General features: G+C 40.3%; 1 protein-coding gene across 1 annotated transcript in view; it reads left to right on the top strand.

Moving 5' to 3' along the window:
• LOC138213088 (neural-cadherin) overlaps positions 1-19,128 on the top strand; it is a 258,811-nt gene that overhangs the window by 60,867 nt on the left and 178,816 nt on the right. The window contains exons 2-5 of the mRNA XM_069173941.1: positions 3,430-3,627; positions 4,595-4,820; positions 8,196-8,400; positions 12,622-12,733. Coding sequence (XP_069030042.1) covers positions 3,430-3,627; positions 4,595-4,820; positions 8,196-8,400; positions 12,622-12,733 — 741 coding nt within the window. The remainder of the gene's footprint in view (positions 1-3,429; positions 3,628-4,594; positions 4,821-8,195; positions 8,401-12,621; positions 12,734-19,128) is intronic.

Here is a 19,128-nt window from a genome sequence, read left to right as displayed (position 1 = left end):
CCCCAAAGCTGCATTGTCCTTTTGCCAATTAATTTTGAATCTGTTATGACCAGAGAGAGCGAGGGAGACACAGAGAGAGTGAGAAAAACGAGACAGAGAGATCATCAACAAATACATTGGTTGAACCCCAGAGTCAAGTGCAGTGCGATATTTTTTGTAAGATGCGGCTGGTTAATTCCGCTCTTCTATCTTCTTTTGATGTCCGCTTATGTTTTTTCGTTACGTTCCCTCATCCCCTCTCCTCTCTAATGCCATTGATTTATGCAATTTCTTGTTTATGCTTTTGTTTTTTTCTTCTTAATTCTTCCATCTTCTACTTTTCGTTGTTCTGCTGTTTCTATAACAACCGCAGGGGTCATTTTTCAGCCTATGTGCTTCACTCTTAATTCTGTTCATGCGGCATCCGGCTCTTATTTTTCTTACTGCCTTTTCCTTCTGTGCTCTGTATTACTTGATTGCAACCTCTTAATCTCAAAATACTGTTATTTTTCTTTTTTTTGTCTTGCTTGCCTTTCTGTGCACTTTGCATTTTTTTTGTGTACAGTCATACACACAAACGCTGTTACTTACCTCGCAACACCTCACCGTACTACAGCCAGATAATATAGAACATCGACTTTAAATGATAATCAGCCATTTATTTTCAACAGGTATCAGAAGTGACACAGTTGAGAGCCGTCCTCTGGCTTCAGTCCTGAAATTACTCCTCTGCTCCCCTGCTGCGACCAGCAAACGCCGCTGTGCAGCATGTGTGTGGGTGTACTGATGAGGAGTGCTGTTTACTTCGGGTGAAGATAGCGCAGCGCTGATTATAATCACCAGCTCAGATGCCGAGATGGCCTCCCCAGTTTCTGCTGGGTTACGTTTCCGTTCACATAGCAAATTCAATAAAGAAATATAGGAGGACGGCACTAAAATAGAAGCCAGTTCAACGGAATAAAAGCAGCTTGTTTTGCATTTACTTTGAGGAAAATAAATCTTAACAAAAGAAACAAAAAAAAATAAAAAATAAAAAACTAGTGCGGTTTCATTTGTATGTGCCACGTACCAAGGCCCTGGATTGTTAACTGCAGGTCTCAGGCCGGATATATCCCATTGAAATTTTTCTATAGTCTGCAAAAAGATACCTGGTTTGTAAGTGATATGATAAATAAAACTGAAGTATAAATCTCTGAGCTACATCAGGACATCTCAAACCAAAATGCAAGCAAGTAGGAGGGTTACATCTTAACTCATAGATGAGCTTTGTGTTTAAGGACCTCGGGGCTGGGAGGGCAGACCCCGTGTGTGTGTTACAGTATGTGCAAAGATTACCTACACCTCAGCTGTGAAAAAGAGACTTGCTTTAGCTAAATCAAAAAAGAGCTTCAAAATGTCCAAAAGCATAAAAGACATAAAATTGATGATACAAATTGACATTTCCAGAGCGAATGGAGTGACAGGTATTTATTTGCTTTGCCAGCTTCACCAAATAATGAACTGATGTGTGTGTTGTGCAAGAAGGCATTATTGTGATGGAATAATACAGTGTGAGTGCTCAGGGGAATGGAAACAGAAAGTACAGGGACTGCTGGCATTTTTTCATCCGCTTGGACATTTCTGTCTTGCTATTCTTAAATGCCATAAAAACAAAGATGTGTTGTTCTAATACCAGTAAGAAGTTGTATGAGTGTATCAGGATTGCACTCACTATTAATGAGCCAAACTACGTTGAAACAGAAAAGTGAAGGCAGCGTCATTGCTCTGACGGACTCAAACAAGCTCACGTTGACAGAAGTGTGATGTGTGATAGTTCTGATGTGGTAAATCACCTGGTTGAGATATGATGCTTTTGTGAAAATGCAAATAAAAAAAATCTGCTTTATGATGAACCAAACAGGCCTAATTATTTATTTCACTGTTTTCACCTTTAACACAAGTGGATTCGGACCCACTACAAGCACCTTCTGAAATTGTTTTGGTAGTATCATGAACATGCCCGGTCTGTTTAACTATGTTCTACTTCAATTTTGCTCTCTGAAATTGATTCCATAAACGGGTTGCGCAAACTTTATGTTGTTGTTGTTAACATGTAAAGTTCTTTGTAGCCATTCATTGACAATATATTCGGTGCAGCCCTTGTGTTCCCGGTGATTTTTCCCATCCATCACAGTTGCTATTGAGTTTGAAAAGCCTTGGACCAAGCCTTTGTCAGTGCCAGCTGAGAGGCAGCTATCAACAAAGCACACATAAAAAAATAAATCCGTAAAATAAAATCTACCTTTGTGCAGGTATTTCCTTACAACGCTCATGATTTATCAAAGTCCAAATCTGTGCAGTGGTTTCCACTGTCGCCTCACAGCTGGAAGGTTCTGGGTTTTTCACCTACTGGTCGGCTGTGGTTCCATATTGTTCTCTGTATCCGTTTTAGTTTTCTTCGGGTGCTGCCGCTTCCTCCAACAGTCAAAAAACATGCACGCTGGGTTAATTAAATTGGCCGTAGGTGTCAATGTGAGTGTGAATGGTTGTCTGTCTTTCTATGCTGACCCTGTGGTAGACTGACAGCCTTTCCAGGTTGTACCCAAGCAACCAACAGTGATGTCACCCGTTAGTTTGTGAACGGCCTCTATGAAGCCTGGAGTTCCGATATTGGCCGGCGCCATCTTGCTAGTTTAGAGCAGTTTGGAGCCGGTAGTGACTATATTTGGACGAGGTGGGAGGGAACGAGCGTTGGATCTGACTCGATCTGATTGGAAACCTGGCGAAACTAAGTCCTGTCCACCGATAGCCGAAATCTGAATGCACCACAGGCCTGTCAATCAAACAGAGCCCCAAAAACATGGCTTTTTGAAGCTTATTTTCCAATAAATGATGGTATTATTTTCAGATGGACCGCCAGGAAACTAATAAGAAGGACCAGCTTCAGCGAACGACACTGACATAACCTTTGTAAAATATATATTGACTTTATAGAGAATTTTACCAATTTTATCGAGACAAGTTGAATGGGAGTCCATGGAGCCGGAGGCTTTTTAGAGCCAACCTCTAGCGGCACTCAGTGGTATTGCAGCATAAAGCACTTCCGCATCGGCCTATTTTTTCAGACCCGGAAGCTACATCCACTTTAATATACAGTCTATAGTTGTACCCCGCCATTACCCAAAGCTGATTCTCCAGGCCCTCCCCCGCCACAACACCCCAAATTGAATTGGCAGTCAGGCATTGTGACAGCATTGAATCAAGATAAAAGCTTATCATCCCAGCCCTGAATATTACCAGGTAAAGGGTGCATTGCATTGGTGTGTTCTTTGAGTTTAGCTCTTTTCCCACAAATGAAAACAGGATTTCCCTCACATTTCAGCAACCTCATCAAACATATAATCTGCCTTAAACTTCTCTGCCAGCCACCACAGCTAAAACTGTCTTCTTCTCCTTTCTCTTATTTTCCAGGTCCAGAGTGGTACTTGGTCAGAGTAGAGTTGACTGTGACGGACGTAAACGACAACATCCCAGAATGGAGCATGGTTCCGGCACCCTACCTTGCTGTGGTTTCCCCTGATGCACCTGCAGGTTCACTGGTCTACAAGCTCTTCGCTCAGGATGGGGATGAAGGCAACAATGGTGAAGTGGAGTACTTTCTGTCTGATGGTAGGTTATTTATTACGTCATTTCCTCTTCTGTAAACTGAACAGGGCGACCATTTGCTCAAGTGCTTTTTTCTGCTATGACAAAACAAAATGTTTGCTCATGTCAATTCAATACAGAGAGATCATTAGAAGTGGAAAACAATGTGTTGAAGTAATGTCAGTTTGATTTATAAGTTTTGGCGGTTAGACAATGAGAGGTCGCTTCATAGAGCGATGTCCCAGATGGATGTAGGAGAGAGGACAGAACCCCCCGGAGCCTAAATGCTGCAGGTGGTGTAGTGGAGTATATGGAATTCTAAATTTGGGTTTATCTAGCACCGAATCATAACATAAGACATAACTTAAGGAACCCAACGAATCCCACGAGTGACAGCTGGGAGGAAAAAAAGGCTCAGGGGTGAGCGGTCATGTGCCTCGACCGGTTGGGAGGAGGGGAGATTGGAGATGACTGATGGAAACTTCGGTGGAGATTCCCAGGAAAACCATCATGTATCTGGTGGGGATGGGGAGGAGGAGGGTTGCGCATCAGGAGGTCTGAAAGGCAGAATGACACAATTACTTTGATATTTAATGAGGGATGAGAAACTGATTGGCTCAAAAGCAAAGGCAGAGAGAGCATTGGTCAAATATGTTGACGACAAGATTATGAATGTGTGATTTGACATTGTGGGAAAGCGTAAGTAACACAGAAGATAGCACAGCAGGATTAATTCACGGAGGTGGAATTAAACTATGACGCGAGTTTAGAGAGTAGTGCATGACATCTCAACAACTTTGAAAACTGACGGTCCATTCATATTTACCATTTTATTGGTTAGTTTGGTTGGTTTATTGCTTCAAATTACAATATCTTTGACAGCTCCTAAGAGCAGCATTTTGTGCACAGCTTCTTCCCTTTATTGCTTGTATTTAAATATATTGTCTTTAATATATGGCTCTTCCTACCTTGTCCAAAACATCGTCGGCAGGTGGCGATGGCCGTTTCGAAGTGGACAGGAAGAGCGGCCAGGTACGAACCACAGGGCTTCCTCTGCAGAGGGACAGGGAGTACCTGCTGACAGTGGTGGCTGCCGACCGGCTGGGCAGCCGCAGCGCCCCGGCCGTCGTCTCTGTGGTTGCTGGAGCTCGGCCACCGCAGTTTACCAACGCTTCCTTCACCATCGCTATACCGGAAAACACCCCTGAAGGACAGCCGTGAGTTTATACAATACACTGATTTCTTTGCTAGACATCCACATGAAGTGGTATACTTCAAAGACACACGCGTGTCTCTCAAACCACAGTCTCTTACCACAGCCATGATTGATATCTATTTAGACATACATTACCTCTACATTGCATATGTGTTTGAAGAGATTAATTCTTCAGGGACATTTAATGTGCACACATGTCTTTCTTTGTCTGGCTGGGATTACTGATTTTAAAATTTTACAGACTGCTAAATTGATTTCCATAACGTGACACATCGGGCTTTAAGTTAATGCGACTCAGTGAGAGGACTGCCTTCAAGTATTTATTTGCATACACGCTCAGGTTGGGCAATCATCCGTGTTTTTTGTCATGTTATTACCGGAGACTGTGTGATCTGTCATTTAAAATGTCAGTATAGACAACCGCAAAACAAAGAGCAATGGTGTGTTTCATTTTATTTGCCAGATAATGTAGCAATCATAAACTAGGGATTTTATTGGTAGGGTTACCACACAAAAAAAATGTTTTTGTTTAATATGTTAAGATAAAGTCAATAATAAAGACACTTAGCCGTTTTTATTATAACTGTCAAAAAATGCAGGCATTCATTATAACATGTCACCTGCAGCTCTGTTTAACACAAATTACTTTGACAAGTTATGGTGGAATTAAAATCTTTTCTTGGGAATATTTTGGATGAACAAGATGAAAAAAAATAAGCAACCACGTAATTGATCTTACTTCTGTTTAGCGCAAAAGTCATGGCTTAGGTTTGCTAGATGCCTAATGTCACATATGTCCTAACCCTTGCCATTTTTTTACTTTTTAACTTTCTCTGGTCTAACTTTACGTTAATCCAAGAAGACGAGATACCTAATCACTGATGAAAGAAAATGCTTCAGTGATGAGGGATCTCGTCTCCTTGAATTAATGGAAAGTTAGCCCAGATAAAGTTCCACGAGATACATGGAATATGAAGTGAAACATGGGAAATGTTAGCACCTCAAACCCACATGTGTGTCAGCTACAGATTCAAAGTGGTCTTGCAGTAGTGAGAACTGTTAGTCTGACTGTGTTTTACTAATGATAGAAATAATTCTGGGCTGTTTGTCACATTTACTTCCAGGTAATTTCTCCAGTAAATATGTTATTTTAATTTGTGTCAGAAAAACATGTTACACAAGCCTGAACTCCTGCAGGTCATGCTGGGCTGACAACATGCTTTTAGGGCTGAGTTATTCATTGCCAACGTGTTCAAGTCTTCATGAAAACAATGGCTCAGTGCCCAGTCGTCCCAGTCTCAGATCACTAGCCTAGTATTACCAGACCCGCATCCACACTCCAGTGAGGAGTGTTTCCAGTCCTACCTTATGGGGCTTTGACGTCAGGTTAATAAAATACTGAAGCAGCCTTTAACCAGTCTGCATTGAACAGCATACATTGTATGTGGTGCGCCAGAAGTCACCAAGCTGTAAACAACAGAAATATTGCACTTAGCCACGCCTACTGGTCACTGATTGGTCTGCCATTCAGGATGGCTAACCAGACCTCAATATAAACTGGGTTTTCAGACACTATGGCGAAGACTGAAGCTGTCAACTATAGGAGGGTGGAGCCAGGCAATGAGCAGGTTTTTTTGAAGGCCCTTTTTTGTGTTTGGTTGAATTCATTCGTTGTTCGATTTGGACCAGTCTCCATCTTAACCCTCCTGTCGTGTTCGTTTCTCCCCCCTTTACTTTAGTGTTCCCGGTCAAATTTGACCGGTCTGTTTTAACTGCTCTTACATTAACACAAAAACCATTAATCATCACCAAATTTTATTTAACACCTTCTTAAGCTGTAAACAATGTCTCAGACTAGTGGTTTACATGAATAACTGCTGTGAATATACAAAGAATAGACACTGGAAATGCATCGCTAAATTAACATTTATTGTAATAATCAAAATCAAAACAGAGACCAAATTCACAGAACATCAGAACATCAACATGAATAGTCATCTGTGTGTGTGTGTGTGTGTGTGTGTGTGCTCATGAACAGGAATGGCATTGTGCAATTAGGTCGGAGTGTGCCTTGCAAACATAGGCATCACATTTGTAGCATTTAAGGCTTGTTTTATGGTCTCTAGAGGCGCAGAGCTTGCACCTCTTCCTTTTCTGCCCCTATCCTTGTTGGGGGGGGAGCGGCTGGGGCAGCGGCTGGGGCTTGCAGACTCCTAAACACACCGGCAGAGGCTGGTGTGCGGGGAAGGTGATGGCGCCGTTGAATTAGTGGAGTCACCAAAGCTTTCCCAAGCTCTGCCGGGGAGAGTCTCTTCTTGAAAAATGTCCCCCGATTCCAGGCTGGGTCGACCGCCATCCACACCGTATATGCATTGTATGCAGACATATCCAGGATGTTGTGGAATACTGCCACAGCTGTCACCTCAGGCTGTGGATTGTACATCAGTGGTAGGTGCTCCACCCACCTGACCCAAACGTTCCTGATGGCAGCCAGTTTGTCGTTTCAGCAGCGGGCAGGTCGTGTATCTCTGTTATCAAATCGGATAATTCTTGAGTGGACATGAAACTGTTGTAAGGACATTGTTGACCGGAATATAGGGAGCGAGTTGCCACCCTTGGACTGGTATGTCACCTCAGGTACCTGTTCCTCTGGTGCTACTTCCTGACTGGTCAGTCTCATAATTGTCTGGATCGAAATCAGGATCAATGTTGTCTTCAATTTCGGAGACATCTTCCTCTATCTCTGGTTCAATCTCCTCTTCATGACAAAACAAGACGTGTTCCGTTGCACCTCGGGCTTTGAGAAACAGTGATCGACATTTGTAATCATTTTGATATTTTAAATTTTGATTTTGAATCAAATAATTGACAGATAAATCAGTAAAGCGCCTGCATGTCTCCACTACATGAGTAAGTACACACACACACACACACACACACACACACACACACACACACACACACACACACACACATGCACACGTGCAGCTTCCGTTCTGACTGAAGTGATACAGTTATGACTAGTGACCTTGGATTGGTCTCATTGTCTCCCTCCAGCTTTACTTTGACTGACACATTTGGCAAACCAGTAAAGTGGATATTTCAGTCTGTTGTTTACGCTGACTTCATCCTTGAAATTGCATAAGGGTTAGATAGCACATTTCATTATTAACAACTCATTTCAACATTTTATGGCTGTATGCCCCTACCCTACTTCTCTGAAAAGGCCTGTCTGCCATACAACATTCTTCTCTACACCACTCGAACATACAAGAGCATTTTGTAGACATTTAATTTATACTCTGTGTTTTTCTACCCCATTGCTGTTGCAAGTACTGGCTAGTCAGAGGTGTACTTTGTTTCCATGTGTCCCCAGCTTTTTGGTCACACCTGCTGTGTCCTTCCAGAAGAAACCAATCAGCTACAGCCTCCTGATCAATCCCAGCAGTCTCTTCTCCATCTCAGCAGAGACGGGTGAAATCAGCCTGACCCGCCCTATTGACTACGAGAGCGACCAACATCGCTACTTGCTTTTGGTGCGAGCCAGCGAGGGCCTGGAAAGCATGAGCAGTGCAGCAGAGGTTTGTTTTACGTGTATGTGTGTGTATGTGTGTGTGTGTGTGTGTGTGTGTGTGTGTGTGTGTGTGTGTGTGTGTGTGTGTGTGTGTGTGTGTATTTGTGTGTGTGTGTGTGTGTGACCGTCACTGACTTTGCCAATGTCTGGATGGTCTTCAAAAGCCAAATGTTTTTGACATTACAAGGTTGTCTCGTCAAGTCTGTGCAGTATACTGCACAATGTTTAACATGTCTTCACATTAACAAGTCTGCTACCAATGGACTTGTTTGTCATGCAGTATGTCTGTCCTTGGTCTGCTGTCTTTCAAGTTACTGTCACTTTTTGGCTGCAATTGTAGACCTATTACAGTAATACTTGGTTGTAAGATGGATGTTGGATTCTTCAAAGCAGTGGCAGTCCCCAGCAGCAACAGTATGCTGCAGTTAAAATCATATCTTAGTTCCATGCCTCATTATTAACCCTTTTTTTCTTCAATAGAGAGCATTTTGTAAAGATCAGTGCCATATGGATTCTTGTGAAATGCCCTCAGACTAAATTCTTTAAAAAAAATCATTAAACTCCTCAATTTAAACGACAACCGTACATGCCCATTTTAAAGTGTGAACATTGTCTTCAGTCAAACCCAAATAGACTTGTCTGGCTGGAATGACTGCTCTGATATTCCCAATGACTTCCTCATGTTGTCAGGAAGTGAGACAGAACAGCGGCTGACTGCTGCAGGCGTTGAAGCATCTGGTCTGGTTTCCATCATTACTCTGGCCTCGGGCTAAAACATGTCCTGCTGAACCGATCTGTCCTCAACTGCTCCACTCTGGGCCTCTGTATCCTACAGAGCACCAAAATTCTATGGAGAAAGAACGGAGGCGGGGATGTGGGGGATTGAGAGGATGCTTACTGAATTAAGTGAGAAAGTGAGAGGAAAAGGACTGATGGAAAGCATGAAAGAAAATAAATAGTTTGAACGTGCCTTCATCTTCCCACATTCCTGTCCGAGCGAGCCTTCTTAGCCCATGCCTGCCCTCCATAACCTTCTACGGATACGTCCAATCAGCCCTCAACAGCCAGCATCTCCCACGAATACTGTACCTTCCTGACATGGCAGCCCTTGCCCCTACACCTGCCTCTCTGTTTCCAGTTTAACCGCAACAGATGCTTAATGCCCGTGATATACCAATATTTGATATCTTAAGAATAGTCGTCGTTGTTTGGCATTAGAAAGTGTTAAAATTGTCTCAAACAATACCTTTGACTTCAGAAAAACTGTTTGTACCATTACATTTTCAGAATGCTGGCACAATTCTGGTATTTGTTTTTGCGACATCCTGGTGGGAATAACTGATGGTGGTTTTCCCAAAATAATGTGTTAAAAAAAAAGACGCTACAGTACTCAGTCGTAGTATACCCCATACCAGTACACACTAATGTGTTCACAACAATGTGGCTTGAGCGTATTGAGTGATGGGCTAGACAAGAACGTGGTGTTGTGTGTCTGAATGTGAGACCGCAAAAATTCCCTCCGTGGTGGTGAACATGCAGCAGTGAGCATCTTCCACTGCTGCAATCACATGGAAAGAAAACAGAAGAAATACAAAAGGCGACTTGACTTAGAGTACACACATAATGGGCTTTAACAAATAACACACAAAATGTAAGTATATGTAAGTATGTATGTGTATTTATTAATTTATTCATACCTGTCTCCCCTTTTTAAGATGTCACCTTTAGTTATAAGCAACAATAAGGAATTAAACCTTTTCTATCCTGAAGATTCCAATTTTATGAGGCTATCTCTTTGGTACTTGGAGATTGAGAAGATTGACTTCCCAAATGAGTGAGACCTCATTTGGATGGAATGAACGTTAAGGGGATAGTTGGGGGGAAATATTCTTTGAAAGCACATGAACACACAAACATTTAGTTTAACTAAAAGACAGACACAGCTGAAACCAAAACACTCGATGAGTGTCACCATACAGTGTCCATCACGGTCTCAATATGAAGTTCCTTTTTGCATTCATCTGCAGGAGGCTATTTTCAAATGTCCATATCCCTCCCTATCACTCTCCCTCCCTGGCATCTACCCTCAGAAAGGCTCATATTAATTAAGACCTGTCCTCTTGAGATTGACGACCAATCAGAAACAAGAGACACTTCCTGTACATGCAATAATAGTGACTGACAACTTTGTCCATACCCAGGGGAAGGCATCTGTTAAAGAGTCAGTGGCTCAGTGTAAAATGTTTACACTAAGCATGCACCTCATGATTTAAGGCATGTTATTTTCCCTCTTTCTCTTATTAAAGTTTACTATAATTTATATAATGAAAAAAAAAAAAAAAAACTTTGTTAATTTGTTTTCCATAAAGGACTTCAGAAATAATGTAGCCGTTTCAATTTGTGTCGCTATCTTTTTTTTCCTGCTTTTGCTTTTATTCTGCTTTTCAGAAACCTGTCACCCTGTCAATAGCAAACAGAGGAGGTGTATTTGTGTGCACCGGACTCACTGAGCATGACTTTAATTTGCAGGTAGTTTCCAAGTTTCTCCCTCCGGGAGTGATAGCTCATCGGCACCATTAGTTACCTAACCAGCCCGAGACCTGCCTGCAGCTAGTGAAGTGTGTGCATGTGCGCCCATTTCTGTGTGGGTGTGTTTGAGCTCATCTTGCTTTATTACGGCTGACTTCCCTTCCCCTCTCTTCTCATTCAATCTTGCTTTTCCTCTGCCTTGTACATACACATACAGTACCTTCATATATCTTGTTGAAGTCCCATCATTTCCTGTCACACTGGCACAGAGATTTGCTCACTATGACATGCAAACAACACACACACTCACACACACACACACACACACACACACACACACACACACACACACACACACACACACACACATACACACACACACACAGACAAACAATGATTGACAGTTACTGGCAAGCAAACAAATCACCTCTGGGAGTTGATATGGTCAGATTTTATTTTGTTGTCCATTGCTTCAAAGCTGATCTTTGCTGGAGGATTAACTGATATTACAGAATTTCATTTTACCTACCAGGACTTAATACCAGTGGTATTTACAAACCACCAACTGTGTGTGTGTGTGTGTGTGTGTGTGTGTGTGTGTGTGTGTGTGTGTGTGTGTGTGTGTGTGTGTGTGTGTCAGAGACTGATCGGTAGTGTTTATGTGCATAGCGCTCTGTTTTTATGAAAGAAAAGAAGTGGGGCTGAGGGTCGGAGGCTCGCCAGACAGCTCATATCTATTTATTTCTTCGGAATATTCCAAGCAGGCAGTTAACATCTGCTAGGAGATGTTTTGTTTACCTTCGTGTCCCTAATGAACTGCACAGCATTACAGTGTCTCAGCAAGAAACACACACCTTCATGCTCACACCAAAGAAATACATTTTTCCATACCACATATTTGTTAGCTTAGGGCTTCTGAGAAACTGCACTAGATTACATTCTCCGCTGACTCGCTGCCGACTCTGTAGCAGCCCCCCCACACCCCAAGGAGGGTTTAATAAACCGGCGGGATCAGGGACAGGCCTTTGGACGAGGTTGGGATGAAGCTTCTTTTTGGTTAGGGATCGGGTTAATTTGGGTTACTCACAGATGAAAACGACTCGGGATGCAAAGAAAACCAATTTTGAATAGTGCCTGAAGTAGTAATCCCAGATTTAAAATTTTCATAACACCATCCCAGTGTGACTTTTAATCTGCAGGCAGTTTGTGCACATGTAGATGCAGCAGCAGAATCACTACAACATGTATGAGATTGGAAGTTCAAAAAGCAGTTCTAATCATTTTTATTAGAATTTTTATTATTTGAGGGTACATTTTGTAATTTAACAAAAATATTTTGACATGAATTAATTTTTATTCAATGTCGTGTATTGGACGTTTAGAAAGTTAAACTTAACCCAGATTTTGATTGACTTCTTTTTTACAACTGTCAGAATGTTTTTTTTATACATAGAATAATCCTTGAAGGAAGTTGAATTACTATGAACAGGTGAAATATTCACACCTTACCAATCCATTTTATTTTCACCTGTTAAGATTCTGTTGCATTGGGTTCAATGTCACATGTCAAGTAAAAAATGTGCGATGAAGGTTACTTTATTTCATTGACTCACGTCCCTCTTCCATCTTTGCTCTGACTACCTCCTGCTCTCTCTTTATCTTTCTACCAACTCCTTTCTCCTCCTCACTTCACTCTCAGGTACGAGTCATCATTGTCGATGAAAACGACTGCGTTCCAGAGTTCCTGCAGTCCATTTACAGCAAAGATGGTGTACCAGAAACTGTAACAACAGCAACCTCCCTGTTGCAAGGTGAGATATCTAGACAAAGCTCATCCATGACCTCTCAACATCACAGCACAGTCGATATTTTTGCCCTCAAAATATGTATTGGCCACACAGCATGACACATTGTCTTGTACTAAAAGAGACAATCGAAGTTGTGACCCAGAGCAGCCTTAACACATTTCTCACATTTGTTCTATTGATATTTTCAGGAGGAATTGAAGATGCATTTTACTTTTTCCTTGGCCTTTGCGCTCTCAGACATTTAGAAACTTTGTTTGTATTATTTTATTGTTTAACTTCACTAATCAAAAACTCCCACACAATTAAAACATGTTCCATGGTGCTCTAATTAAAACTATGTATTCACCCCTAGCCAATAAAACAACATAGAATGCATAAATCATGATGTTGTTCCTTGAAAAAAATGCAGCTGTGTGATTTTTCCACAATTGGCTTAATGAACATCACCAGTTATACATCCATGGGAATCACTGCAGTTTTATTTTCTCCTTGGCCATAGTAGGTGTTTTTAATTCAAAAACGTTATCACAAACAATACAAAATGTACCTGATGTGTCCCTGTAAATGAAGATAAAGAATATGCAGCTCAGTAATGAATGTGAACCTCTGTGGGGTCTGTGATATGCACATGTTTAGGAAGCCCTGCTGCAGTGGCTTTCAGAACAAAATAACAGTGACGGAACTTTTTGAACATGTGTTTTGGTCAGGAAATGGAGTAGGTCAGTACTGGCATCGGTGAAATCACTGGAGCTTCCATCAGTGCAGCTGCTCTAGTCTCTCTTTCCCACTCAATTTCTACACAGGGATCACTAATGTTTCATCTGATGGGAAGAAATGTTAATTGTGGGTATGACGCACCACAACTGGATCTGTCATGGTGTGACTTAACACTGATAGGCTCAATCTTTTTTAGATTCTGACAATCTGCCAACATAACTGACAGCAAAGTATTTCACACATCTCTCTCTCCCTCTACACTCAAAGATCACCCTGTTAATTAATATCTTAAAGTCTAATCTAAGCGATGTGACTTTTTTTAGTCTCGATACAGATACCTGAACTCGGGTAATACGGAGTACTGATCCAACATCAGTGATTAATAGGTTTCATCTCTATTTCTATGTCTCTTGTGTGGAAGAGGTGAGGATAATTCTTGAATAAAAAAGCATCAGGCTGGACTTCACAGTCTGCAGTACCTCCAAACAGGGACACTTTGTTACTAGCTCACCCACCTCACGGTAGCCAATACCTGATCTTGCTCCACTGGTCAGCGCCAGTGTCTGATATGTGTAAAAATGTAATAAACAGGTGAACTTAGTTTTACAGTTGTGCCTGCTTTGGGCTAAAATTGGAAATGCAGCCAGAGCTGAACATGAGTATTGACAAGAAGGAAATGCATGGAAATGAAACATTGCATGCAGCTTGTAAATTATTATCGACTGCAGTTGTGACACTTCATTGGAAATGCTCATTAACTTTGACTGCAGGCAGAAAAATTGTGTGTTGGATTTACGTTATAAAGCCTTGTTGTTTTTGCACTTGTGCCATGTTTAGGCCCCTTCCAGTAAAAATCAGGTTTTTAACCTTTTTATCATGTCGATGTGGTGTTTTTCATGCTAGATGAACAAAATGAGCATCAAAGCCATGGCTGAGCATTTCTGCTTCAGTCTCATCAACGCAGACAGACAGCCAGAGCTTTATATCTCACATACCCATACACATTCATAGATCTGTGCCCACTGAATGAATGTTGAGTTACATTTAAGCTGATCAGCATTCAGTGGATGTTTTTTTTCCCCTTGGAAACTTGTAATAAATATGTTATTTTTGACAACCACTGTGTTTTCAGGCTTAATGCCAGGAGAGAGACTTTAATTTATTTGCATCCTTGCCAAGTTCTCACCACTATCATTTTCACCTTTGGTCAAATGAGCAATTTGATAATAGAAAAACTAAACAAAAGTTGCATGGATTTGTTCTGTTTACAGCTACACAGCAACACACTAAATAAAACAACAAGTATGACTTGTTAAATAAAACTGAACAGGAGGTTGTGCAAATGAAAAATAACATTTATTGAGAGTTATATTATAGGGTATATTTTGTTGTTGTTTTATCGTTTTACTTTAAGCAGTTTTAATAAAATGGAAATGATCGTTGCCTTTAGACTAATTCTCGTGAAAATAGTCTTGCCTAAAAACCTGTGTTCTGGTGAAACTCAAAAGACACTTGTAGTATAAAGGACATTTGTGATGTAAAGGGAGAATAAAGGCCTGTAACATGATAAAATGACAAAACCATAAGGCAGAGTTGTATAATGACTAAAACAATAATATAACCTTTTATTTGTTACTCCAGCATGCTGTGCAGCAGAGTCAGGTCATCGTTTATTATCTTGGGGAAGTGGCACAAAATGATACTATACTGTAACTAGACAAAAACTGCAAACATATATTGGCGTGTTTATGTGTGGGTGCACCCTTTGCAGTGCAATGTCATAGTACTCGACATCATTTTAGCTTGTGACAAAGACATGCTGTAGAAAAAAAATCAGTGCCAACTGAAACAATTATCAGAGAGCACTTAGCAGGTTCACAAGCAGCACACAATGCAAATATAGAGGCACTGCAGGATGAATGCAACATCAACAGAGATTGTGGGCAATAAATCCATTCGGTACAACCACAAAAACAGTGATTTTTCAGATCAGTGTAAGAACAATTCACCTGGACGCAGCACTAGATCTGTAGACCTGCAGTAATCAGGTTCTGAGCAGCACCAAGGATTATCCAATGCAAGAATCACCAGTATTGATAATAAAAATGCTATTAAATGCTGGTATCCGAGTGAATGAATGTGGGAGAAGGCAAAATAAGATAATGGCGGAGATGAGGTGTATGTTGTGGGAGGCACAGCAGGTCTTCAGCTTGCTGTCATCAACAGGTGCACCAGAAGAGGTGAGAAATGTCCCCCTGCTGTGCTGTTGTGTGTGCCCACCCATGTGCATGCCTGTTTATGCCTTTGGGTGGGGGGAGGGTGGTCCGTATCCCCCCACCCCAAAAAAAAATGTCACATCGATGATGTATTCAAAATTATTCAGTGTTTCATGAACAGCCCATTTCTGCTGTCTATGTATCATAAAGCTTATTTTAGAGTTAATTCAAATTAAATGTTAGCTATTAGATTTAGTGAGGTTAGAAATATCTCACACAAGGTGCATCCTTGCCAAAAAAAAACTGTTTTTGTCATTAAATTCCAAAAATCCCGAACAATTTTTTTTAAACGCAGGTTATAACTAATTATACCAATCTTATTTTATTTTAAACACATTTAAAAGTGAACAAAGACAGGAAATAAAGACATTTTTCCTCTTACTTAATTAAGCGGGTTAAAAGGCAGGGTATTACATTTAATGAGCAGGGAGAAATAGGCATCCAGCACCATTTTGCTAAATCATGTGCTAGTAATCCCATATTTAGTTCCATCGTGAGGGTGGACAAATGTGTATTTTGCCAAGTTGGGGAAAAGAAAATATATTAAAAAAAAAATGCAGTACCAAGCAAGGCAATTATCTGGCTTTCCATAGAGATGTGATGATCCTGCAGTTACCATCTTCAGTAGAGAATCATTATGGCAGAAAAATGAGGGAAATGTAGCAAAAAATGTATAGTACCTCGCCACCACTCTCTCCCCCCATAGTAATGCTTACACAACAATTGTGATGGGAGATTAAATGAACTGATAAATAAATGCTCAAATGATGCTCCAAAGAGTAGTAATCTGTATTCATTAAAGTAAAATGTGATGCATGCAGTTGAACTCTGTGCAAACAACGAGTATTGCAGTTCATTTTCTACCCATCATCATTCTACGAGAGGCTGTTCATCACTTATAAACAGCAAACAGATGCATTTCAGCTTTAGTTCAGAAAAATGTCAGTCCTCGTAACCAGAGTTGTAGCGCAGGATAAACACACTTTATCCAACTCACACAGCGGATATAAATCTAAATAACATACGTTACAAACAGTGGAGAAGGTAATACAAAACAAAACAATGTGGCCAATTCTGGACTGAAATGGCAGTTTCTTCACCTGACTCAATGCCTTTTCAGACATGTGTCACGATATTTCCCAGCTGAAAGAAGGCGATATGACAATGACAAACAGAGAGGATATTTTTGGAGGTGCAAACCAATGCTTGTAGTAATTTAACAATGAAATATGAAACGTCTGTCTTCGTTACACTTGATAATACAATGTGGTATGTTTTTCTGATGTCTTCTGGGTAAATTCAGCTCATCTATTCGAAGATGAAAACAACTTATGACTGAATACAGAGTTGTGGAAATTGACTGACGTACTAGAAGCTTTAACATTAATCCAATTAGCTTTTTTTTTAATTTTTTAATCAATCTTAATCGATTTCAATAAATGTGGATGAGAAATGGGTAACTATTTTTTTATTGGTCAAGCATTGGAATGCAGTGATACGAACTTGAAGGTTTTTTTTAACACTAAGAAATGCTGTAATGTCAGAACGTGAACCAGACAGGCCACGATGAGACAGTTTATACCAAAAGATGCCAAAAGAGTGAAATAAGCTAAAGATCCAGTGTTGATAATTCTAACTTTCTTTGATTCTACATTAAAGACATACAAACAAAATCTATTTATGTGTTGATGCCTTTTAGTTTTGGTCCATTGTGTGCTCATTTAGGCTTATTCTAAACAAATCCAGAGGTGTAAGCATTAAGTATTTTGGACTGTTACCTTTCATTGGGCCGTTTTGGTGACTGTTCAAATCACATCCTTAAGACAGCAGGTCATACTTTACTTAGTTGCAGGTTTCAGGTGTATTGTCGTGCTCCAGTTTAAGCTATAATTTTTTTTTTAATTGTGACAACAGCTGAGCCTCTTACTTTTTGGCCGCGTTCACTCACTAACGTTGACAGGAATAGGCAAATCAGAGTTTAATGAGCGTGTTGTGTTGGTAACTTAGTGCAAAAAACATAAATCAATCTCTATCTTTTGCTCACTGGGTGGATGAATCGTATGTGTGTGCGTGGGAATTTAAATGTTAAAGGTAGCCCACAAGCAAGCGAGTGAGCGATTCTTATGTCTACTATGAAATATAATCCTACTGGCACCACTGTCATTAGTTTGGTTTTGAAATGTCACAAAGAAGCCATTTCAAATATATCTTTGAAAAAAAGCTAGTCCCACAATTGATCTTGATCTAAATATTTTGTCAATCAAGGTGCAATTGACATTTTTCACATGTTAAAATAAACCAAATTGACAAAAAAAACAAAAAAACAACTCAACCCTGAAATATCATTATTGTTCCTACTAGTAATATTTGGAGGCTCGTCGCTGTTGCAGTGAAACTTGTTTAGAGCTTTAAGAAGTCACGTTTGACCATTGTGCAGCTTCATGGCAAAGCAAAGACTGTTCTTTTGACAATGTAACACGTTTTGGAGAGTTATTGGTTGTTCAGAATGAAGGAATACCAGCAGTCACATTTCACTTACATGGGAAAACAAATCTATTAATCCAATACATTTAAAATAGATATGGACTCTACTGAAATAATGAAGTAAAACAAATGATGTGAGCAAGTTTATAAACTCTATTAATGAAGGAATATTATATTCTGTGGGTATTTTGTTAATTTAACTTGCTTCAAACTATTAATTGAATGCTGTTGAGAGTTCCCTAAGGCCTTCGCAGTAAAGAATTAGTTGAAACAAACAGTGGCGTCCAAGTGTATGTATTATTCATACGCATGTGTATTTGTGAGTGTGTGTGTGTGTGTGTGTGTGTGTGTGTGTGTGTGTGTGTGTGTGTGTGTGTGTGTGTGTATGGGCACATGAGCCAAATGCAATGTAAGGTGAATTGGAGAATTGAGCTTTTGATGGTGAAATGTTCTTGTTAGTGTAAAATATGCTTATTCAAATCCCTGGTGGTCTTTTCAGTTTTAGCAAGGCAATCAATTTGTGGCAGAGCGAGTCCTGGCTCCATGGATTCCCAATGTGTAATGTAGAAGCAAGAAATGTTGCAAAATGACAGTCCTTCCAATGCATGCTGTGGAAATAACACTTACTCCGCCTGTTATAGAACTGAACAGTCATGGCAGTGGGAACATCACTTCCTTTTCCATCTTCACTTTGGCCACATGGCATGAGAAATGGAAATATATCATGTTGAGGTCTTTGAAACAAGAAAAAAACATTAGATACATGATTGTACGTGTATAATTTTGTTATTATGTCATGCCTTTATGCCTTTAATGTATTATGTAAGTAATTTCAGATTTCTGTATTCTTTCATAGAAAGGGGGAAGCAAAAGGCGTACAAATTTAAAATAAAGTTATGTAGCATTGTGTTTGTATCCGTG

The sequence above is a fragment of the Embiotoca jacksoni genome, unplaced genomic scaffold (genome assembly GCF_022577435.1).
Source record: "Embiotoca jacksoni isolate LCO1_2020_lvr unplaced genomic scaffold, fEmbJac1.0.p SCAF_6, whole genome shotgun sequence".
NCBI lineage: Eukaryota > Metazoa > Chordata > Actinopteri > Embiotocidae > Embiotoca > Embiotoca jacksoni.
This window is presented reverse-complemented; position numbering and strand designations above follow the sequence as displayed.